The 24,658-nt window shown below is 38.5% G+C and overlaps 5 protein-coding genes across 5 annotated transcripts; 2 read left to right on the forward strand and 3 right to left on the reverse strand.

Annotated features, from left to right (window-relative positions):
* Positions 1-513: 513 nt before the first annotated feature.
* LOC137721419 (F-box protein At5g51380-like) lies at positions 514-2,774 on the reverse strand. Its single transcript, XM_068460510.1, has 2 exons — positions 1,442-2,774; positions 514-1,042 (listed from the first exon to the last, which is right to left on the reverse strand). The coding sequence occupies exons 1-2, from the start codon at positions 2,662-2,664 to the stop codon at positions 760-762; spliced, it is 1,506 nt and encodes a 501-aa protein (XP_068316611.1). The 5' UTR covers positions 2,665-2,774; the 3' UTR covers positions 514-759.
* A 3,729-nt stretch (positions 2,775-6,503) lies between these two features.
* LOC137719605 (zinc finger protein ZAT9-like) lies at positions 6,504-7,478 on the forward strand. The gene has a single exon (XM_068458638.1). It carries the CDS (start codon positions 6,504-6,506, stop codon positions 7,455-7,457), a length of 954 nt encoding a protein of 317 aa, XP_068314739.1. The 3' UTR covers positions 7,458-7,478.
* Positions 7,479-11,500: 4,022 nt separating this feature from the next.
* Positions 11,501-15,197, forward strand: LOC137721166 (QWRF motif-containing protein 7-like). The gene is made up of 5 exons (XM_068460273.1): positions 11,501-12,154; positions 14,057-14,293; positions 14,428-14,517; positions 14,634-14,729; positions 15,108-15,197. Exons 1-5 carry the CDS (start codon positions 11,501-11,503, stop codon positions 15,195-15,197), a joined length of 1,167 nt encoding a protein of 388 aa, XP_068316374.1.
* A 668-nt stretch (positions 15,198-15,865) lies between these two features.
* LOC137719593 (F-box/kelch-repeat protein At3g06240-like) lies at positions 15,866-18,209 on the reverse strand. The gene is made up of 2 exons (XM_068458630.1): positions 16,847-18,209; positions 15,866-16,200 (listed from the first exon to the last, which is right to left on the reverse strand). The coding sequence occupies exons 1-2, from the start codon at positions 18,193-18,195 to the stop codon at positions 16,074-16,076; spliced, it is 1,476 nt and encodes a 491-aa protein (XP_068314731.1). The 5' UTR covers positions 18,196-18,209; the 3' UTR covers positions 15,866-16,073.
* A 2,170-nt stretch (positions 18,210-20,379) lies between these two features.
* On the reverse strand, positions 20,380-24,658 carry LOC137720789 (leucine-rich repeat receptor-like protein kinase TDR; the record flags this gene model as incomplete). Its single annotated transcript, XM_068459899.1, is given in 5 exon segments — positions 20,380-21,064; positions 21,999-22,497; positions 22,499-24,090; positions 24,093-24,465; positions 24,468-24,658. Coding segments are annotated over 5 exon segments (3,077 nt in total), but the record flags the coding sequence as incomplete, so codon positions are not given.

Consider the following 24,658-nt stretch of genomic DNA (forward strand, 5'->3'; position numbering starts at 1 on the left):
AGATGTCAAATCCTAATGTGTGAGGGAACACCATGTGTCATGGTGTTCCCGGCACTTGGAAAAATTTCTCAATACACTGAGTCTTGTGCTTTTTTTAGAGGTACTTTATAGATAAAATAATCAGACCAAAGTAGTTTTTTTTTTGTAAGCAATGTCCAACAGATGAATGACAGTTACCCTCAACTTGACAGAACAATTGACAAAGTTAAAGGTAGGGAGATTTTACGCATTAAAATGGACACAGGGCTCAAAACTAATTTGAAAGAAGTCCTAAGTTTAGAGGGTAACAACTTTCTAAACATTAAAGAAGATCTAGGGTTTTAGATACTTCCTATAATGTGACGAAGGAGCAAATAAGAATATAATGGATGACTCCAAACCAACAAAGCTTCCCGCTTTGCAAGAGTCGGGAAAAATATCTATCGTACGCAGTTTTACCTTTACTTTTCAAGAATAAAGAACTAAAATATTTGTACCATAAAATCAACGTTATGGAGAAAAGGGTTTGCCCAACATTCACCAGGGGAGAAGTGGGTCGGGCAAAATGTAATATAATTGTACAATCTGGGCTGTTTCCTCATTGTGGAAGATTAAAACTAACAACAATCCTCCTCTGTGTCAACATCTGTGTTCTTAACCATCCAAATGGACAACAAACGAGTACAGCTAACTATACTATCCTAATACATTCTTCATACAAGAGACCATCTCAGCTGTGTATAAATTCGAGGGGCGGATTCTGATCGATGAACAGCATCTTCAAATCTCGTGTCTTCGACTCTTCCTGAAAAATCTACTGCCTTTCTTTCCTATGATGGTTCCGATAATGCTTGACGGGGGAAGAGATTTGGTTTCCGGTCTCCATTGCAGCTCTTTGAGAGTAGAAAATAAGGTTACGAGTGCAGGAGATATCTCCTTGTCCTTTAAGTTCTTGCACGACACTACTCGAAGACATTCGAGCTCCTTCCAGGGAAGAATTACAGACTCCAGACCCTCTGTTGTTAGCACCGAGCAGCCTTCTAGTGATAGGAACCTCACTCTCCTGTGACAACACCAAACACTCATGAAAATCCCAATTCAAGAATATCAAATCCAGTCTAGAAGACGAGTACTTACTAATTGTATTTCCCTGGGTATCCGCTTTCTCAAGTAGAATTCGACGATCAAGAATCTTAGCAACTCAAACAATAAGAGCTACTGAATGATATACATGAACTTTCGACAATTAGAGCAAATCAAAGCATCTACAGTTCATTACAATCATACTACAGTTCACCCAATCTCAGAAAAGATTTTAACTTTTGTTCTACCAAGCCTATTCATAACGTTATGAACATTCGTGGATCGATACGAGATAACTAATCATTAGTATAAGGATGAAGTTTATACATGCCAATGCAATATAAATCTCAGGCAACAACAGAGAGAAGAACCAATATACCTGCAAGTGCTCGCTAGCCTGAACATATCATTCTCCAATCCCCAACAGTCCTGTAAAACAATCTCCCTGGCGGCTCCACACACCATAAATAAAGCTCCCACACCCTTCTTGTCCCTCAGCTGACATTTCTCCAAATGCAACCTTTCCAGAGCCGGACAAGCATCCAAATACTCGTCCGGCCCCGGAACAGTTTCAATCCTTTTACACGACAGAAACCTCAAAGTCTTCAAATTTTCGCAGTACGATAGGGCGGCCACCCACCCACCATCCATCCTATGATCGCAGAAAGTCAGCTCCTCCAGCATTTGGCAACACTGCCCAATTGCCTTAATCCCATCAAAGCTTCCCTCACATCCCCAAAGCTCCAGCTTTACCAATCTAGTACACCCTTGAGCTAAAATCGTCAATCCGATATCTGAAACCACTGAACTGTAAAGTTCCTCTACATTTGCAACCAGCTTCAACACCTGCAAATTCTCACACGCCGCAATCCCACGCAGCACATTGTCGCTGCACTTGTGCAATTCCAGTTCTTGCAATGTGAGGCACTCCTCTGCTACACTCAGCAGCCCCAATTCACTAGCGCCAATCACCACAAGCTTCCGCAAGTTGGGGCACCCAGTCGCCAACCCGTCAAGCCCTCTATCAACAACTTCAGCTGGAAGCAAACTCGATTCCAAACCTCGCTGATTCGGTGAAAACCCGGAACCGGTACGCACCGGAAACATCCCACAACTCAACAAAATTCCAGAATTTTGGTCCGGAATCAACGACCCAGCTAGCAGGTCCACCTGATTCAGATCGGGAAACCGAGAAATTAACCGACCAGATTGGAGAAAGTTCCAGTCCAAGACCTTGATTGACCGTACAAGGCGGCCGTGGAGGTTGAGCCACCGCTTGCAGACGACGGAGCTAGGCTTCCGCTGCGACTCCGGCAGCTTGGCGAGGATCTTGAGGAAAATTTCATCGGATAACACGGAAGTCCGATCAATGTTTTCGCAAGGGGGGATAAGGGTCTCGTGGGAGGGTTTCGATTTGGGGGAAGCCAGCTGCATAGCGAATATCAGGTTCTTGAGAGGGGTGGTGTTCTTCTTGAGCCCGATGTCTGACCAGCTCGCCGTCCGCCGCTTCGACGACGGTAAAGGGCTGGTCTTTGGGTTCGCTTTCACTGCCTGTAACGACATGGTTTCGGGGTCGTCTTCCGCTGTCACTCTGTATCCCATTTTTCTCTCCTCTTTCAGTTTGTTTCAGTTCTTCTTCTCTACAATGTCCGCATCACATTTCTCTCTCTCTAGATTTTCTCAGTATCTATGAACCGCTAGATCTTCTCTCTCTAAACTTTTTGCGAGTTTTGAATGAATGGGCGTGTGGCGCTTCGCTTTTTGTTTTTACTCGCAGGTTTTTTAGAATATCAAATTTTTAATTAATGGTTAATTAATAATTCAATCATTAACAATCACATTATTTGGTTAGCAAATTAAGTTTAGAATAATGTTATTCATACTATATTTTTATATCACTTTATATGGCATTTGATGTAGACAGTCACATCATTTGAATTAATCAGATTTTTAAATTTAGTTCATTATTTAATAAATTAATAATTAAGAAAAACTAGTTAATTAAATGATGATTGTGGTATACGAGGAGTATTTCTTATTCATTTCCTTGGATTTTGCAAATTTTTCAAACGATATGACTGTCGACATCAGATGTCACCTAAGATGGTATAGAAATATGGTATAAAAACATGGTATGAATAATATTACTCTCTTAAATTTAAAAATTTTAATCTTCCTAGTATTATCTTTTGGACTTTTATTTAGTCTTTGTGTAAAAATTGATTTCCTTTTACCCTTTCGGTCTACCTAAATTTTATTTTCTATTTGTGGCCAAATGTAATTTTTTTTTTTCTTTTTCTTGGCCAAATGTAAATTTCTTTCCTTTTCTTCTTTTTCGATGAAGCGTGTATCTAGGAAATTTTAAGGTGATATCTGAGGAAGGTATTCGAATTTTAACGTAAGGAGAGGCACATTGTCACATCTAATTGAAATTGTAAGTTAGCAAAATGTTTTGATATTTTTCCACCCAAATTCTTTTCCATTTGTGGCCAAAGTGAACTTTCTGCTTTTTCTTGGCCAAATGTGTAAATCTTCTCCTCTTTTCTTTTCCATTAGGTGTCAAGTGTGTATCTAATATTTTTAAGGTGATATTTGGGGAGAAGATTCAACTTTTAATGCAAGGAACGGCACACGATCACATCTAGTCAATGTTCTTAAAAAGGGCCAAGGCGGCGCCTAGAAGTTGGGCGGGTTGGAATCGAGGCGATTTCGTGCAAAACAGTTGGAAAAATCGGGGTGGTTCTAGGCGGGCTAGGCGGTTGGGCGGAATTTTTTTTTTTTTTTTAATTTTAAAAATAAAAAATAAAAAACTTAAGTTCTAAGTATCTTACATTACTATATTTCCTTATTTTCCTCCTATTTTACATTTTATATTGTTTTAAATTGTGAACTTATTGTACATGTGTCATCCAACATTACAATACTCCTTACTATGATTATATAGCATATATATGCTTAATGCATTTTTAAATTTCGAACTTGTTGGATAATTTTTTTGCATTTTATTATTCTTTTATTATGTAATCTATAAATTTCATACAAGTATAATTTTTTGTAAGTGTCAATATGCACTTATTTACAAGATATGCAAGAAATTTACCTAAATCAGCCTAGACATCCACCTAACCACCCAACACCTAACATTTTTTAGAATCTTGCGTCTAGTTATAATTTTATATCAGCAAAATGGTTTAGGTATGTTTAAAATTCACCAGCCAATTAAAAATAATAATTTGGAATAATTTTCCAGCCAAAAGTGGGCAAAAGGAGTTTGCCTCAGTTGTCCACTCATCAAATAATACTGTTAAATAGCCGTTTAATTCAAATTTCTCTTTTTAGGTAGGATCCAAAAGAAAAGAAAAACAGTGGGCAAGGAAACGAAAATGAATTAGTTTTTACTCTTTCCTTGTGTCGGTCGACTCTCTTCGTAAACAAGAGAAAGTTATTCATATCATGTTTTTATACTATATTTTAAGACCATATCATTTGAAAATTTTGAAAACCCTAAAGAAATGAAGGAGAAAGACTCCTTGTATACCACAATCATCATTTAATTAACTAGTTTTTCTTAATTATTAGTTTATTAAATAATGAACTAAATTTAAAATTTTGATTAATTCAAATGATGTGGCTATTCACATCAAATGTCATCTAAGGTAGTATAAAAATGTGGTACAAAAACATAGTATGAATAACATTACTTTATAAACAAACATTTGATATATAAATATCCGTGTATGGTTGTTCAAATGTCCCAACTTCGACTCACTTAAATGACGAAACGATACATACTTATAATGTACTAGAAACATAATTATGACTAATCTTGATAATGTAGCTTGTTTGTGAGTGCATCATATACTTTGTGGTACTAATCTTATTATTTATCAAAAAATAAAAAGGTAGACTATCTTTTTAATGCATAAGACAAGGATCATCAATTTACAGAATAGATCTAGAAAACGTGTGTCAAAACTTATGTATAAAAAGCGGTACCATGGATTCTGCGATTTATATAAAGGAAAACTAATAAAAAAAAAATTGAAAACTTTGAGTTTTAACGATAAGAACAAAATAAAGGGTAAAATGAATAGTATCAAGATTGACTTTTTAGTGTAAAAATGTGATTTTTCGTTAAAATGAACAGTATCGCGCTCTTTTCGTTAAATGGATAAATCTCAACATGACTCAATATCTGCACGACACCTGGACCTGAATTGGAGTCCCAACTTGCTTAGCAAAACACACTTTACGCTGCCCCATACCAAGTCAGCCCAACCCAACTTAAACTCCACCTCATAATTTAAGGAATCCAAATTAGCCTCCTTTCTCGAAGACTGCTTCCAATCCATGCAAATTAATCAGAGATTAAATCGAATTTACAGCCGTTATTTTGCATAATTCCAGATTATCAAGATTTAGATTTCACCATTTATAGAATTATTCACACAAGTTACTGGTAATAGTATCTGTGCCTGTAGGGGTGTGTATGTATTAGCACCTTTTGTGCAAATGTCATTATAAAAATATGGATAACACTAGCCTAACCATGAAAATGGAACTTCCCAAAGAAAAAAAAAAACGTATAAAATCGCACTCACGTGTCACTTATATTTAGTTATTAACATGGAACTTTACAATATATGTGACACATTACAATTGACACGGTGCGCTATGATTGATGTATAAAATTTAGCCGTGCTTAAAAACATCCAAGTAAGAATATGTAATACGCGAAGCTATCATTATAAGTGTATCCTCCAAATTGGGAATGTTGTTTTGTGCCATTTGATTTTCTTCATAACTGATGACCAGCCATTTAAAGCCACATTAAGATAATTTTGAAACCTAAAGGTCACTTTATATTAAAACGAGCAATATTCAAGATAAAAACTTGATATTTCATCATAAATAATAAAAGGCCAGTAATCCACATTGACAGATTGTTTGACCATAAAATAAAGGTACATTCAAGCCATTAAAAGAAAAGATAAAACTTAAAAAGGAGCAGAAAATATGGAAAACGAAATCAAAATCTGAAAAAAATGAACTATTATTTTTCATTTGGGATGAACCTTAAACTTATATTTAATGCGTTCGGATTTACATAGATGCGAGCAAGATACGATTATAATTGCACTATATAGAAAGAAATAAAATCGAAAATATATAAGAGGAGCGCTCAAGCACTAAACTAAAAATAAAAAGCATCATGCACCATATGGCCACGGCCTCCGAAGGACATATATTTCTGGTTTTGTTGCTTTTGCGTAAGGAAATGCCTGTCACCTACTCGCCATATTAAGTCCCCTATCAAGTTTCACACCCTCTCTCTCTCTCTCTCTCTCTCTCTCTCTCTCTCTCTCCCCCTCCTCACATCAAACGCACACAGTTTTTAGAGAGAGAGAGAAAGCAGAGAGATTTCTTGCTCTTCATCTTCCATGGAGAAGCACAGAATCTGCAAGATCTGCAACAAGCGGTTCTCCAATGGAAAAGCGATGGGGGGTCACATGAGGTCCCACCTCGCCAAGCTTCCTCTCCCTCCGAAGCCGCAGTCGCCGCAGCAGCAGCAGCATCACCAACTCAGTAACTCGCCGGAGTCGTCGTCTCTTCCATTTTCGACCTCGAACAGGGGCATGCATTCTTCTCTGGATTCAGCCGTGGTCCACGACGACAGCGACAGCGAGTCACACCCGAGAAACCCAACTCGGAGAAGATCCAAGCGGCGCCGCAAAGTGCTTGGCAAATCTTCGCCGCTGCCGTTCGAGGCAGAACAGGTGAGTTCTGTTTCCGATACTTTTTCAACTGAAGATGTTGCCAGGTGTCTCATCATGCTATCGATGGATAAATGGAAAAAAGTGAAAGTAAAAAATGGGGTGGATGAGTCCGTGGAGAAGGAGGAGGAAGATGAGTCCGACAGTGGCGGCCGTTCAGATTTTCGGATCAAGGATCGAGTCCGGAGTCGGGGAAAGTACAAGTGCGAGACTTGTGACAAAGTGTTCCGATCTTATCAAGCGCTCGGAGGGCACAGAGCGAGTCACAAGAAAACCATCAAAACCCAAGTGTTTGATGACTATGAAGAGGACGAAGATGAAGATTTTGAGGAAGATGATGGGCAGGATGGTAACCAGGATGTGGTGGAGAATCACAGGACATTTGAGTGCTGTGTTTGTTTCAGACAGTTTGATTCCGGCCAAGCACTCGGTGGGCATAAAAAAGTACACTACTACAATAATTTGATCAACAATGCCCCTGCTAGGAATGTTAATTTGTCATCATCTTCTACTAATTTTGTGGACAATTTGGTCATTGACCTCAATCTCCCTGCACCAGAGGAGGAGGAAGAAGAAGATGAAGAGGTAAGCCAGGTTGAATTCTCAACAGTTTCCGATTGATGCAGTTCAAAGAAGTGCTTTTAAATTATAAGTTGAAATATTTGATCAATGATCATTGACAACTTAAAAGTTAAAAAGTGCTCATCATGTTGTTTTGTTTTCCCAACACATGGTTTTCTTTTTGTTGTGTATACTGATGAACTAGATATTTCTCGTTTCCCTTTTGAGAATGTTATACAGCGGTTTTTGATTTGGATAGTTTAATGGAGATAGGTTCTTTTTTTATTTTGATTATTTTAATAGTTTATGATTTTGGCCCTTGGACGCTAAATTATGCGTGTGGAAATCATTGAACTCGAACTTTGGTATGCGGAAGTTAAAGTGGGAGTGTCCAAATTTTGAACTCGATTTTGGCGTTCGGAAGTTAAATTGAGAGTGCCAAGATCGATAAACACGAGCTTTTACATTCCATGAACTTTACAATTTCCAAGCTCAGTTAGGAATTGGAGATGAGGCAATAAATTTTCTGTTTTACATTCAATCAATCTCGTTAAAAAGATGAGAATTTTTCTTCGCTTGGAGGAAAGTCAATGTCAATTGTCAAACAAAATTATTAAGTTACAGTGAAGTTGCCCTTGTTTTTGGGAAAATGATCATAGTTGGATTATTTTTCTAGGGATTATAGGGATCCAACGATCGTGACAATTCATCGTACATCGTGCGATTAATTTTTGTTAAATAATATATATATATATTTGAATTTAATAAGTTACAGTGAAACTGTCCTTGTTTTTTCTTGTCCATCTAATTGTTTTTACCTAATCAAAACTGATTCCCTCGTTTTTCTCTTTAGGAAAATAATTTAATTAAAAAGTTGAATAATATGAGGACAAAAATACAAGTTGATAAATTAAAGTCCAAAATACTTTAAGTTTCTACCTGTCATTGCCTCCTTTTTAGTTTGCACGGTTGGTGAAGAAGTCAAGAGAGAGAGACCCCCCACAATGCATATCTCTCTCTCTCTCTCTCTCTCTCTCTCTATCTTCTTCTTCTGGATTCCTTTTAGTTTTGGTGTGCTGTAGTAATTCTGTGAGGTGAAGCCATGCATGGTCAAGCATGACATGTCACGTAATGCCATTTTGCATTTAATTAAATAATGGGGTTTTGGAATCAAATATAGTCTTCAGTCCAAGATCTCCCAAGCCCCAACCTACCCTGTTTTATGCCGTCTCGAGTGTACCCAAGTTAGATAAATTTGTGTTTCAAGTTCAAATTTGTATTACGTAGTATAGGTTAGATTATAAAATTAAAATTACACTTACTTGTGTGTGTGTGTGTGTGTGTGTGTATATATATATAAACTAATTGAAGGAATGGATAGAACGATGGGTAGAAGTAGGCTAGGTCGATAATGCAAACCAACCATTATTTGGTTTTTCAATCCTTTCAAACTTTTTTCCAAATGAAATAGAAAAATATCCTTCAAATTAAACTCGTGGCAGTGGATTTAAGATTTTTGGGATAATTGAAGATTTTGCTTAATTGATTTTGGTCCAACTTGGATAAGCTCATTCATTTCAGTATTTGACTCGGAGAGCGTAGTGATGCCTAATATTATTTGAACCCGATTGTGCATTTATCTAATTGTTAATTAGTTTGAAAACTAGATACGTATGCGTTTAACATTTTTTTTATATTTTATAGTATTACCTCTTTTTCAATTCTTTCATTATAAGTGAGAAGGAATAGGTAAATCGTTTATTCTTATAAGTGTATATATATACACACACACACATACATGCATTGTATATACATGGTAATGTTGTGATGGCTTATGTATTATGCCAATGTTTTGAGAGGTTCGTCACTAGCCTCTCATAGTTCGCTAGTATCCCCACTTGAACATTTTATAGGCACATACATTTTTTAGGTATATACATTTTGATCTCAGAAAACTATAACCTGTAATTTTGAGGCAAATATATAATAATCCGAGGCATTGTAGACTCACTCTTAATTTTGATTTTTATATACATTTTTTTTGCAATTGTTAACACTCAAAATTGGGAGGTTGACAAAGACTAGTGCGGTCGGCCCTTGATGGGCTCGGAATAAGACTTTAAGTAATGGATAACAAGATATAAGTGGTTCATCCCTAAAATGGGCTATGTCCGTTGTATTGCTCGTATATATTGAATATGGGTTACAAGAATTGGTCAGTATTAGTTTAAACTCTCTTTTTTGTTGTGTGTCCGATCATTTATAAGAGGTACTCATCCCCTTATATAGGCCTTTAGGAAGCCCCAAAAGTCATGGGCTCTTAAGTATTTCATTGCAGGGCATTAAATGAATCAAACGCGTTGATATGACTTGCTAAATACTCCTTTGTTCGGTCGACACATGGTGGTGAAGTGACATTTGTTCAGAGCTGACTACATGTTTTTTTGGACAAACACATATTGAGCGCCTTGCTCGACCCTGGTGTTTGAGGAATTCGAACACTCGGTCTGACATCTTTTATGTCCCTTCATAGGCCTATGCTCTTGTTGATATTTAACATGTGGCTTAGGGTTGGTGTTTGAGTAGGCATGTCCCTGTCTCTGTGCTATAAAGTTGTTAGTTTGACAATTTGCTTCAAGTGGTCAGAAAATACCTTATGGTAATGTGCTCAACTTACTTGACGATAGTCAAACCAGACTATTAAGCGGTCGTTTATTGCACTCAAAGCTGCTTCCTCTAATTCTATTGGACTAGTTCATGAGCCCTTTGATTGGTCTCATGTTCTTTCCTTAGGCCTTTTTGGAGCCTTTCCTAGGCCCGTATTATTTTAGGGGTCGAAAAAGACCGTGTTAACAACGGCAATTATCATTTAAAAGAAAATTACAATAAAAAAAATTATCAATAGGAAGATCCAATCGGAAGATAGGATAAAGTAGAGAGATATCCTAGCCATTAATTATCATCATTGCAAGAATGTCAAGTTAATAACAACCAAAATTGAAGGACTAGGATCCTCTCCCCTCTAATTTTTCTTTCCTTCTCTCTCCTTCTCTCTCACTTTTCTTTTTGTCTTTCTATCTCTATAAAGAAGTCAACACAAGATGTTGACGTGACTTAATCATGACGGTTCAAACAAGAGAAGAGAAATAAGGGGAAAGAATCTACTCTAAAATTGAAACTTTCGTATCAAATATAGTAATTAATTATAACCTTAATTTCACAAAGTACACGTATAAGGAAGTGAAATGTCGAGAGATATTTTAGAGCAAACAGAGCCCTGTACACCAAGTGTCTAATATAATTGGCTGGAAACTTGAAAAAAAAAGAATTACAACCAATTGTATTATCACTCTTGGTGCATCGGGCTGTTTTCCTGGTACATTGAAAAATTTCTCGCGAAATGTCAATTAACAATTCTATTCAAGGAAGCAAAGGTCAAAAAATGAAATATTAGACTGATTTTTTTAAGGAAACTTTCGATCTGGTCTCTAGTAGACTAAAATCTTAGATTGAAACCTTATTAATTTGAGTACTTTGATTTTAGTTACTCCTCCCTAAAACCATGCCAAGGTTAATAACAAATATATATTTTTTTTATTGTAAATTGGTAGAGGCTTTAGTATTTAGAGTTTCCCCCCTTATATACTATAGGATAGAGATGAATTGTTGGATTTCATTGTAAATTGGTGTACATTCAATGAATCAAAACCTCGTGAACATTGTGGAATTTTTCCAAACAAAAAAAAGAACATGGTTTTAGGTTGCTAAGTTTGCATTTCTGAAACAAATGACAGCTTAGTAATTAAATTAGCCATTGGATGCTTGTAAATTTGTAATTAAGTGACAAACGATAGAATCATGCATGCATACATAGTTGTTTGTTTTATATATTTCTGTAGCGTTGACCAATGCGATAGAGAAAGCAATAGAGTTGGTGAGTACATAGTGACTAGCATGACATGATGAATTAATTAAGCTGTCTAGTTTGCCTGCTCAATCCTAACGTGCGACCAACTCCCTCAATATCCATGCCTTATATTAATCAAAGTCATCACTTGTCCAATTAGTCCCAGAAATTAGTTCATGAGATGAACAACACTTACATGTCACGCAGGCAGCAGCAGCAATCCAGCCCTCGACTTCTCAGAAGTAGAAGTGGAACTACTTCTCCGACCACAACCCTAACCCTAACCATACCGCAAAACATTTCAAGTTCATCATGCACTACCACGCCATGCAACAGCCAAAGATTCACCACCCCCTGTCGCTCGAAATCCATCGTAAAATCAAGGGGCAATAAGGATCAGAAGGAAGAGAAAGTACATGCACTCAAGCAAAAGAAGGGCGGCCAAGAAAGTATCAGTAGAAAACAAGGTACTAATAATTTAGGTTTAAATACAAGTTTTGCTAAGTTGCAGGGTGGGAGTACTAGTCCAAGTCCACGCCCTAGGATATCAGTGTCCGTGCCACCTCCGAGGTCTCCGTCCGCATGGGCGTTGTCCCCGGGACGGACTTTGCCGTGGAAGGTGGCGCCGGAGTCCCCGGCAGCTGTGCCTTCCACAAGAGCATCTAAGGTTAAGTCTAGTGGTGGCGGGGTTGGTGGGGTTTTGAAGTATTTTAGGCTGCAGAAGAAAGTGTCGCCGGTACAAGAGGAGGACTTCCACCGGTTTCGGCTTTTGCATAATAGGCTACTGCAGTGGAGGTTTGCAAATGCCAGAGCTGAGGCTGCTAAGATTGCTGCACAGAAAAGTTCACAGGTACTAATCATATATTAATGCTGATTTCACTATTTGACCCTGAAGGTGTATGTAAATTACTATTTGCCTCATGGTGTTCCTATGACCCAATTCACCCGCTCAACCATGTTTTTGTTACCACTTTGTGTATGCCGTTAAATTCCGTAAAATATTCCGTCCAACATCTGGCGAGGCATAATGGAGCTCATTATTTTACTTATTTGTGCCGCAACAACACTTAAGGAGGGTTTATTGTGTATGGAGTTGAATAGACTTTGTTAGACTTTGATACTAAACTGCCTACCATATATATATGCATTGAGGATCATTATTTTTACTTTTGCCACACTATATAATATATATGTCGTCACCACCACCTAACCATGACCACCTCCACTACCCTATTGCTGGCATCGGCACAATTGATGCTACCATAATCACCATTGTTGCCACCGCCCCACCATTATATCCCATCTTCTACCACCACCTTGTTATACTCATCATCACTGTACCACAGCCTCCTACAAATATATTTATGCTGTAATTGATACGACCACCATGATCGCCACCTATAGTACCACTATTTTACCTTGTCTGCCACCACCACTCCCACCACTTCCTCTACTATAACCGCCATGTCACGGTCATCACCTTCTACGTCCCACTTACCACCGCCAACCCCATCCATGACCACTACTAACATCGCTTGATCGCCACATTTACCCTCGTTTTACCTTGCCCATCACCATCACCACCACCCAAACCCCCACTCCTCCACCACCCGACATCACATCAGAAACACACAACTTACAAGAATTTGGAATGAAAAATATATAATATTCATCAGTTAAGGATTCTTTCACATGTCTAACAATTTTGGTCATTCACGAATTAAGTGTAGTCTTGCCTATATCAGTTAATGAAAAATATATATTGTGTAAAAAAAGTAAAATTACGTAAGTGTAGTTTTGCCTACTCCTATTTGGTTTCTTAGTAGAAGAAATTAAAAAAAAAAAGGGTATAATTATTACTTAAGTCTGTCATTAAACTCTCAAAAATATATCTGTAGAAGTCTATTATTGAAAAGTCTGTAAATTTCATGGAGTTTCTGATGGTCAATAAAAGTGTATGAAATCCACAAAATTCTATCACATAAATTTTTGGATTAAATACTTAAAACCCCCAACTATTTAGTGTCATTCTAATTTTGTCTCCTCATTTTGAAACATTACAAACAAGTACCTAACTTATTGAAAATGTCATATCTGTTAAACTCCATTTAATTTTTCCGGTAAATGTACATGTGGCAACAATAGGTTTCACTTTTTAGCTTACTTAGACACCAATAATAAAAAATAACTTCAAAAAAAACATGAAGATGAAAAAATAAAAAATAAAAAATAAAATCACAAATAAATAGAAAATAAAAATGAAATCGAGAACTATCAAGCCCTCGCCACCTCTAAACTCAACCTACGACAACCAAAACTCTATCACAACTTTTATACTTTGAAAGCTTTGATTGGCCTACTTGGTGGTTGGAAACTATTAAGTCCTAGGATATTTGATAAGGTGATCAGCAATAGCATATTTGTTTTGCTCATGTTTGGAGTGGGCTAGAGTTGTAAGGTGGAGTTGGTGGTGATCATTAGTTGGTGGAAGTCATGCTTTCATAACCTTTTATTGATTTTGGAGATAAAAGAAGTCCTAGTTAAATTTAAACATAAATTTAACTAGGACTTAACGGATGGTTACATTTTCAATAAGTTTGGTATTTGTTTGAAATATTTAAAAACTTGAAATCAATTTAGAATGATACTAAAAAGTTTGGGGATTTTTGGTACGCAATCCTAAATTTTTTTTACAAATTAAGTGGCACACTTTGTAATTTGCTTAATAGATTGTATGCTTTTTTTTTTTCAGGATAAAATATTTAGTGTGTGGCTTAGAACATTGAAGGTGAGAAACTTCATCCTAGACAAAAGAATGCAAGTGCAAAAGCTTAAGCATGAGATTAAGGTGTACCAGATTTTGAACCCTCAAATTATTCTATTGAATGAATGGGGAAAACTGGATAAAAAAAATCAAGAATCCGTCAGCAGGTTGGTGAGAAAATTGTCTGGAATTTCAAACACAATCCCTTTGGTACATGATGCGGAGGTATAATATCTTTCTCATTATATATATATAGATCATAATTTAAACAATTAAAAAATTAGGTCAGTTAGTCATAGTAAAGTAGTTTGTCCGCCCCCTTGTACTTAAGTTTGAATCTCTCTTTTTGTATATCACAGGCAGATGTGGAGGCTGTGTACGAAGCCATGACCACGGCCATGGCTATGATGGAAGGTATTTTAGGAATGGTCTCTAAACTGTTGCCGCAGGTTAGTTCCTCTTTATACAGTTGATTAACGCAAAAAAAAGCCTAATGTAGTTTGGTATCTTTCATTGGATCACTATTTGTATATAATTAAGTACTAATTCCAATGATTTTCTTCAGCTGGAAAAGGTGCTTTACATGGTTACAGAGCTTTTAATTGCACAGAAACAACAGAGAGAATTGGAGAATAATTTAGCCTTGGTTTCCGCACTTGCGGTGAGTAACATAATTTCTTGCTGTCAAGCTCAACCATTTTTCTTAGTGATAAATAAATAAATATATATAACCATTTTTCTTAGTGATAAATACACACACACAGTATTAGATAATTAATTAAGAAGAAAATCTTAAATACAGATACCTTCAACAATATCATTTGTAAAACACCTATTTAATCCGTCTCGAACACATTGTGTATGAGTTGCCCTACCAGGTTGGATTGTTTTACTTGTGCCAAATTCAAATCTCTGGGCCGTAGAATATTAGAACAGTGGCCTAGATCGAACCATTAATTTGAATGAAATTTTGCAAATTAATCATGTTTTTAGAGGCAAATAATTGGAAGTCGTAATTGATCTTCTATATTATTAACAGGAGGAGGAGGCAAGTGTAAGAGCACATCTAATCCAAGTGGAGTCAATGTACCTGTTGCCGCCAACAAATTCTTATAAATTTGATCAATGAAAATGCCATCTTCTACTTAAATGATCCTTAGATCGTTGTGCTCATTTTCCTTTGCTCCAATCTGATCTTTTATGGCATGCATTCTTGTTCACTAGTAGGACATACAAGAGGAAAATTTAGTTATCCCGATAGCTGGAAACGGGTTATACTGAGGGTATAACTGCCCTCAATATAACCCGTTTTCCTATAGCAAACATCACGTTTTGTCCTTATGTGTATATTCTTATGTTCCTATAACAAACATCATATATTATCTAGCAAGTGTACCGATATTTTCCGTACTACATATAAAGTAATATTGGTCCATGCATGTACAAGATGATAGTTGAACCGATTAACTAAAGTGGTACTTTCATCATTTCGATTGAGTTTTTTCCTTTATTTTTTCTGATTATATATGCATGCTTACTTGATTTTTCAAAAGCCTAAGCTTGGCGGGAAAAAGAGCATGTCCGCACTCGTAGTCCAATGGGCTTGAAAATTAGTCCAATTAAACATATAAACTGTAGTTTCGGACTTCCAATCCTCTCTTTTTCTTTATCCATGTAAAAAAGAAAGAATTCGAACTTAAGATTTCTTATGACATTGAAAATAGCAGCTTTAGACAAGGAAGATTGACCTCTCAAAGTCACTTCAAACATTATCAAGCGTTCCATAAACATAGCAAGTAATTTTCTGGATCCAAAACAATTCAATGTAAACTTCAAACAAAAAAAGTAGTTGGTCATTGAGGCTAGATGGGAACCCAAGTTCTGGTGTCCAAATGTATAGCACCAAGGGCAGTTAAAAACCCTTTAATAAAATGGTAGTTTGTCGCCATAGACAGTTGACACTCCGCCATTGTAAGACTGCATCACCTCCGCCATTATGCTTGTTTCATTCTTCATCTTCATCTTCATCTTCACCACCGCTGTCGGACAAATTAAAATCAGATGCCAACTCCGCAATTTCTTCATCCAGAAAAAGAGCTTTGGACTCCCCTAGCAGCCTCAACTGTGCGCACCTGTGTTAACAGATGTGACAAATTAAAAGTAAAATACTTGAAACAAATAGCAGTCAATAATACCAAGATGTTCTTCTCTCGATGCTTAAGAAGTAATGTTTGAGAAAACAGATATTGCAATATCAATCTTCGCCCGACTTTCACAGCACGATCAAATCAGATGTCAAAAGACAATACATATTAAGGCAAGCAATATATAGGAAATGAAAAACACTGAATCCTACTTGCCCTTAAGTAAAGTACTCGCACATACATGAATACATGCGTATATGTGTCTATGTAAGCAGTAAGCATCCGTTTGTGTAAAGATCCAACAAGATGCTAACCCAATTTGTCAGCACTAAGTGAAAGCAACTCAATCACCTAGAACTAAAGACAATAAAAAACATTGATGGCAGTCAAATCGATCAGGAAGCAAATCGTAAACATACCAAGTGATGTTTTCATGTTTAGACTGCGGAGTTGCAGCTGCAAAGCATACATGTTTCCCGTATATCACAAGAAGTAACTTGGGACCATGATGAACTTCAAAAGCTTAAAATTTTTGCTATTTGTAGAAAAGCAGGACTGGTTCAAAATACAAACAATTCAGATAAGGTGTAACCACAGAAGGTAAAAAGATATATTCAATGTTTCACATCCTTACCTTGAATGTATATTCAGGACTTTTACATCACTTCCCACCAGAGTGTCCTTGAGTGAAATCAAGCTTGGAACATGACTAATTGCTTCAAAATCCGACTTAAACCCACGAATCTTAAGATAAATGGCCTTACGATAGCCTCTTGGGTGACGGTAGAAGAAGGAATTAGTACGAGAATGAAACATCAACAATGCCCCATTCTTTAAGTAGTTCATCGATTTATATAAGCCATATGGCCACCTTCCACAATTTTCGGTATTAACAGAAATCTTCTGCCTCCATATTTTCTGTGCACCGTGAACTTCCAATACCCAAAACTTGATGCGTAAAACGTCATAATCACACAAACAAAGGCAATCTCCCAAAACTCCCATGCTCACAGTATGAGATTTCTCCAGTCGAATAGGAGGTGATGGAATAGATTCGAACTTTTCGGTGTCCAAGTCAAAAGAGTATATTTTATAACCTAAACTCTCGTAGTAGAACGAATAAAGTGCTCCTTTCACATTGGTGGTGTGTTCTAGCATGGATAGGAAGAATGGAGCAGGACCAACAAATTTCCATGAGTCTGTCCCAAGTGTGTGCACCTCAGCCACTTTAGTGTAGGGTTCCCTTTGCTGAAATATTCTCAACACCTTATATTCATTTGTCTTTGGATTGAATCCAAATCCACAATCATACGATTCATTTTCCTTCTCGCACTTAGAGGCTGATTCCGGGAGGTGTATAAACTCACCGGTGATCGGATTGCAGACAACAACAGGGTCATTAGAGAATGGACTAGACAGGCAAAGGAAGCCGTTACACGAATTCACCACCTTGTACTTGTGATGATTCGGCCTTATCCTGATACAAGGCTTCCGTTTCCTGCCATGATGTTTCCTCCCACCCACCGAACTCGCCACATTGCCCTGGCTATCGATTACCTCATCCGCATTGCGCAACGGGATTTTGTATTTGGTGAGTTTCATGTGGATATAAGACTTTCCACACCCAGACCGATCATAGTTAATCTTACAGGTGCATTTCCTCAAGTCAAAACCAGACCCGTCTTCCGGCTCAGCCAAGTAAAGGGTTCTTGACACACGGGACGGATCCAGGGGCCGGATCATGGGAAAGGGCTGTGCTTGTGAAAAGTGCAACTTAGTAAATTCGGGGTCCGAAATTAGACCATACCAAGTCTTGCATACACACTTGCACGCAATAATGTTCCTCGTCGGGAGCTTCAGTAGAACATCGTGAATGAAAGGCTTTGGAATATCCGTTATGTTAGTCCCCAGTTGTTGAATGTGTTCATCGTTTTTCACCATTTGGGTGGCAGCAGAAGCTGCTGACCTTCTTTTCCTTTTCATGGCTTTTGTCTCAATCTATTTGAAAAATAATAATAAATATATTCAGGTTTATCCTCATCACATTAATTGTTACGCAAGCCACAGTTCTACTGAAGTGGGAAAAAAAACCATACTCTTTTATACGACATCAGTTAATAAAAACGAAGAATATTTACTGCTCAGATGAGAATCTTAAGAGTACAGTATGATCAAAATTATAACCTAAAACATACGTCAACAACGATCAGGCTTTATCCTACTAAGTAGGTTGGTTGTATAATTAGAATATAAAACGTACAACAATAATAGATAAGTCTTATCTCACTAAGTGTATGAACTTTAGAACGTTACTCGACTAAGTGGGTCGGCTGTATGATTAGAATCTAAAACGTACAACAATAACAATTAAACCTTATTCCACTATGTGTATGAACTTTAGAACATTATTAGACTCGGCTTTGTGCCAAGTCTAAAAATCTAAAACACAAATTAAGAAAAATAAATACATAAATGGAGTTTTGAAATTGGGAAGTAGGAAAGAGTTGAGAGGAATTACCTAGAAGAATTGCAGCGCTACTGGCACAGAGAGAGTGAGAGGGAGAGAGAGATGAAAAGCCTAGCTTAATGGGAAATGGTGAAAACCTAATTTGTACTTGCGGTCGGGAACAGGCTTTACCATGGCGGGAAATAACATTGCGTACTTGAGGGCCCAGTGGGCTTGCAAATTCAGCCCAACAACATAGTTTTGTTCTTGATTGACCCAACAACATAGTTAAGCCCTAATTAGTTGTACGGACTAGACCTGACATTCGTGTCCTGTTTTTTATGTTTGTGTTGTTTCGTGACATAACCGATATATTAACGGGTCATATCGTGTAACACCTGTTAAAGTAAACAGGTAATATGACCCGAACCGAAATTGACCTGTTAATATTATCAAGTGATGTGACCCAATTCGTTATCGGTTAAAGAAAATATATTTTACATCAATAAATAATGAAAATTTAAAAAAACCAAATTCGGTAAGTAGAATAAAGCGTAAATGACATATGGTGGTCAAATTAAAATCTAAGTTTTATGGATTATGGTGTCTGATTTCAAAATTGACCCCTTCACGAAAGTTGTAAAGCTTGTCATTATGCATGGTTGTATATTTATTTTACATTTTTCATTCTCCTACAATAATTATTATTAATTTTGCACTCAAATAAAAAACACTATTCATGAGATTTGGAGGGTTTTAAAAATCTAAACGACCACGTAACCATCGCCTTAAATCACGAGCATTTATATATTCTTTCACATTTTTCAAACTTGTATATTAATGATTTTGAATTTAATTTAATTTGAACTCTCTTAAAATACTATTCATGAGGGTTTGTATGGTTTTAAAAATTCAAATAACGATATACCCATCCTCAAAGGGTAGAGGATGCGATCACTAACGTTTACATATTTTTTTTCACATTTTTCACACCTGTTATAATTTTTTAATGTGTGTGATATTTTTATTTTTCATGTGTTTTAATTTTTAATTTCACTCTTTGCCTATAGTATACTATAAAAATAAATAAGTAAATAAACTTAAGTTTTTAAATTTATATAGAATAATAATACAATATATACATATACATTATGACTATTGTATTTTATAGTAAGTTTTTTTAGTAATTTAAAAAATTAAAATCATCAAAATAACTTTCTTCTTAACGTGTCAAAACGGATTACCCGCGTGTCACCCTTGTGTAAACCTGTTAAGGACCTGTTATTAATAGGTTCTTATCGTGTTACCCGATAATGATCCGATTAGTCATCGTGTTGATCCAAAACCCGTTATTTTGTGTCGTTTACGTGTCGTGATAACAAGTCATGTAAAAAATTGTCAAGTCTAGTATGGACAAAAGAAAAAAAAGACCACTCCAAACCAATAAGGCTCCCCGCTTTGCGAGTATTAGGGAAGGGAGGAATGTCCATCTTACGCAGCATATCCTTATTTTGCAAAATAAATTGTTTCTACGGCTCGAACTGATCATCATGTTTTTTTCCCTTATGTACATGTTCGTTTATTTTGTCCTTGATTTTTTTTATTTCATTTATTCAATTTGAATGCTAAATTTAAACAAAGAGCGTTGCTATTTGTGTTGGTAAAAATTCGTTCTATTCAGATTTAACAAAATTGTATTTACAAAACAAATGAGAGGGGGATTTAATATCCTTCCACCACTTGGAACTCATGCATCAACACTTATATATACACATAAGTCCACAACCCAAAACCATAAGAACATAGCACTAACACTTGAGAAAATTTCATTGAAATCAAAGTGAAACAAGAAATCGCTTCTCCTATACCAATCCCCCACCATTTCAAAAATAAAATAAAAAAGTAAAAAAAAAAACCCCAAAAAAAAAGAAAAAAAAAAAGTAAAAACCCTTCAAAGGCATTTAGAAGTGATTAATTGATCCTATTAACATTCGACCGACGGCTTCTGTGGCAAGGGAATATCATGATATTCAGCACAACCACTCCCATTGTGACCATGCCCAACATTGCCTAGGACCTTCCTCTTGGGCTTGGCCTCAGTCAGCATCAACACCACGTCCCTCATCGACGGCCGGTCTGCCGGGTTCCGGCTCGTGCAGAGCAAAGCAATCCTAAGCATCTGCATCATCTCCTCCCTCACCGGCGCACAACCCGCCCCAGCATTCTTGTCCAAAATATCGTTGATCCCGTCTTTCGTCTTGATCTTCGACCTAACCCAATCCACTATGCTGTTCCCATCTCCGAACTCGGCGTCCACCGATCTTTTCCCGCTTAAAATCTCCATCAACACCACACCATAACTGTATATGTCACTCTTTTCATCCACTTGTAGGGTATAAGCATATTCTGCAAAAACAAAACAATAACAAAGTTAACTCACATTTTTTTTTCAATTACGAACGATATTGCTACGTAAGTTATGTTCCTCTAAACAAAAGAGAGAATATTTGAATTCAAAATGCAGTAAGCTCAACAAAAATGTCACATAAAGAGTCCAAGCTAACAAGGCTCTTCACTTTGATTGACTCGAGGATAACATCTGTAGTAAGCAGTCTAATCCTTGCTTTGTAAAGAGACTGTTTTCACAACTCAAACACGTGATTTTTTGGTCACAGAGGAACAATTTTTCCATTCCATCAAAGTTCGCCTATCGACAAAAATGTCATATTCATCGTGATATTCCGCCACGTAGGTTAATTAACCACATTTAAATCGAAGATAAATAGCATGGCCCGAAAGTTGGTGTGGTGGACATCTATTTCAAATAATGTCAACTTCTTTTTTTACCTTTTCCTTTGTAGATTGATGTAACGTGAAGTTATAGTGACTTGTAGTCTTGTATTTTCTATGTACGGGGACCCGACCTTTGTATGAACTTCATCATAGTTGTGTAGATAAAGGATCCATAAAAGAAAACAAAATTGTACACTTTTTGACCAATTGGACCGACCAATAATAGTATTCCATTTGGATTATGTACTAATGTTACAATTTGGGATTCGGTAAGTGACCCTTGCTTTTGGAGATAAACATTCCTTTGGTTGATTAACCCTAACACATTCGATAATTTAGATTTCGTCACCCAACAAAACGAATTTTCAACAAAACCAAGCATTATTTCACCAACTTATGCTAGAGGTCAAACATTATACGAATGATATGCACAAACAAAATCGGTTAAAATTTTTGAACCAGTTCTATAAGTGCATAATATCCTATTCATGATCATCGTTCATAAATTAGGACAATATGAGAAATGGAGATTGAAGAATCAACGCACCTGGAGCAATGTAGCCATAGGAGCCGGCGATGACGGACATGGACTCATCGCTCTGGATCAACTTGGCCACCCCAAAATCCGCCACTCTAGCCTCCATCTCGCTATCCAACAAGATATTACTCGGCTTAAGATCACGGTGCACAATCACGGGGTTACAGTCATGGTGCAGGTAACAAATCCCCTGCGCCACGCCGAGGGCGATCTTGTACCTCGTGACCCAATCCGCACCCAAATTCTGCGCCTTGTTTTTGCCATGCAACAGATCATCCAAATTCCCGTTGGGCATGTACTCGTAGAGCAGCATGGTGATGTCCCTGTTGCAGCAGCACCCCAACAGTCTTACTATATTCCTGTGCCTCACGTTCCCCAACACCTCCACCTCAGCCAGGACCCCTCTCCGCCGTCGGATCAGATCACTATTGTTCTCCTTCTGTTTTCCCCACAGCTTCTTAACGGCTATAAACTCGCCACTTGGCATCTCCGCTCTATAAACCGTCCCCCGTGGACCCCATCCCTATGATCTTATCACTCATCTCCAAACACTCCAACACATCATCCGCCGTGAAATTTAACCGCTGGAAAGCGGTTAATTTCCACGGTCCAATCTGCTGACTCTCGTCCATCCGGCGGCTGTAATTCGCGCGGAAGCAGCGGGTCCCAGCGATGAGAACAAAAAGCCCGATACCGAAAGCAGCGGCCATGATCCAGACTATCGCGCCCGCCGTCTTCTTCGGCTGCTCGTGGCCGCGAACCTCCATGGCTCCGGCCGACAAGGTGTCACACGGCTTCCCCAAAACGCCGCCACATAAACCTTTATTCCCCAAAAACGACGACGGATGGAGATTCGGGAAAATGGAACCGGACGCGGGGATCGGACCGGTCAACAAATTAAACGAAACGTTGAAGCTCTCCAACGTGCTACAGTTCTCGAAGTTGGACGGGATCGTGCCGGAGAGAAAGTTCCGGGAGAGGTCGAGGTCGGTGATGGAGGGCAAAGCGGAGATTTCCCGTGGGATAATGCCGGTGAGAGAATTGCGGCTTAGATTCAAGCTGAGAAGCTTCTCGCAGTGCCCGATGTCCAATGGGATCGAGCCGTTAAAGTCGTTACGTTGAAGTTCGATCTTGTACAGGCTTTGGCAGCCGATGAAGTCGGGGATTTTTCCTGTGAGGTGGCCGGAGCTAGCAGAGAAGATCTGCAGATTTGGTGCACGCCAGATGTTTGACGGAAGGACTGAGTGCAATGGGTTCAGCGAAATGTTCAAGTAACTGAGAGCTTCGGCATTGCCGAGATCTTCCGGGATCGTGCCTGTGAAATTGTTGCCGCTCAAATCGACGAAGGTTAGATTGGGTAATAACCCGAAACCCGTCGGAACTGACCCGTTGATTTGGTTGTTCTGGATTCGGAGTCGGAACAGAGAAGTGCAGTTTGCTAAGGTTTTGGGAAGAGGGTCGGTGAACCGGTTGGAGAAAAGTATGAGCTTTTGGAGCTTGTTGCCGTCGCAGAGATTTGGCGGGATCGGGCCGGTGAGAGAATTGGAGGAGACGTCAACTCGCAGGAGCTTCCCGCTGAATCCTAAGCCCTGGGGAAGGAGACCCGTCAGCGAATTGTTCCAGAGGAGGAGGTTTTCCAAGTTGGGCAGCTCTCCGATTTTTTCCGGGATTTCTCCGACGAGAAAGTTGTTCATCAAGCTTATCATGGTCAGCTCTTTCAGTGTACCAATTCCCGGCGGGATTGAGCCGGAAAGCTGATTATCCGACAAGTCGAGCGTCTTCAGTCTCTGTAAGAGGCCGATAGTTGATGGGATAAAGCCTGAAAATCGGTTCTTGAAGAGCAGCAATGTGTCAAGCATGTTAAGTTGCCGAGCTCCGGCGGGAGAGGGCCGGAGAAGAAAGGCGTTGGAGACGTCCAAGTACGTGAGATTTGACAGCATTCCGAGTTCTGCAGGAAGCCCACCTGAATACACGTTGTACCCGATCTCCATCCGAGTCAGCTCCGATAAGGAACCCAATTGCGGCGGAATTGGACCGTTGAGTGCATTTCCGGCGAGGTAGAGCAATTTTAACTTGGGGAATGTTCCATACCCTTCTGGATTTTACCATCGAAGTAACTTCCACCGAGGTTGAGCTGCTCGAGGTAGCGGAGCTTGACGAATTCTTGAGGCAATGGGCCAGTGAAGCTGTTACTGTAAGCGGTAAAGACTCTTAAAACCTGAGCTTCGAAATCCCGGGCGGGAAATTCCGACTTGAAGTCGTTGTGGATGAGGTCGAGGATCCTGAGGTTGTCGAGCTCGAAAATGGCGGGCTGGAGAGGGCCGTGGAAGGCGTTGCCGCTCAAATTGAGGTGGATTAGTGAAGAAAGGTGGCGGATTTGTGGTGGGATTTGTCCGGAGAGGTTGCGGTGGGAGAGGTCGAGGGAAACAACTTGGGAGGTGTCCGGTTGGCATTTGACGCCGGACCACGAACACCAACCGGAGACGCTGCCGTTTGGGTGGGAATTGGGGGAACCCAGTCGTGGAAGGAGGAGAGAGGGTCTTTCAGGGAGGATTTGAGGGAGAGCAGAGCAATGAGCTGGAAGGACACAGAAGAGTTAGAGGAAGAAGAGCAGAGAGTTATGGAGGTTTGGAGAGAGAAGAAGAAGAGGAGAGAGAGAGGGAAGGAGG

Source organism: Pyrus communis, chromosome 16 (genome assembly GCF_963583255.1).
Source record: "Pyrus communis chromosome 16, drPyrComm1.1, whole genome shotgun sequence".
Taxonomy (NCBI): Eukaryota; Viridiplantae; Streptophyta; class Magnoliopsida; order Rosales; family Rosaceae; genus Pyrus; species Pyrus communis.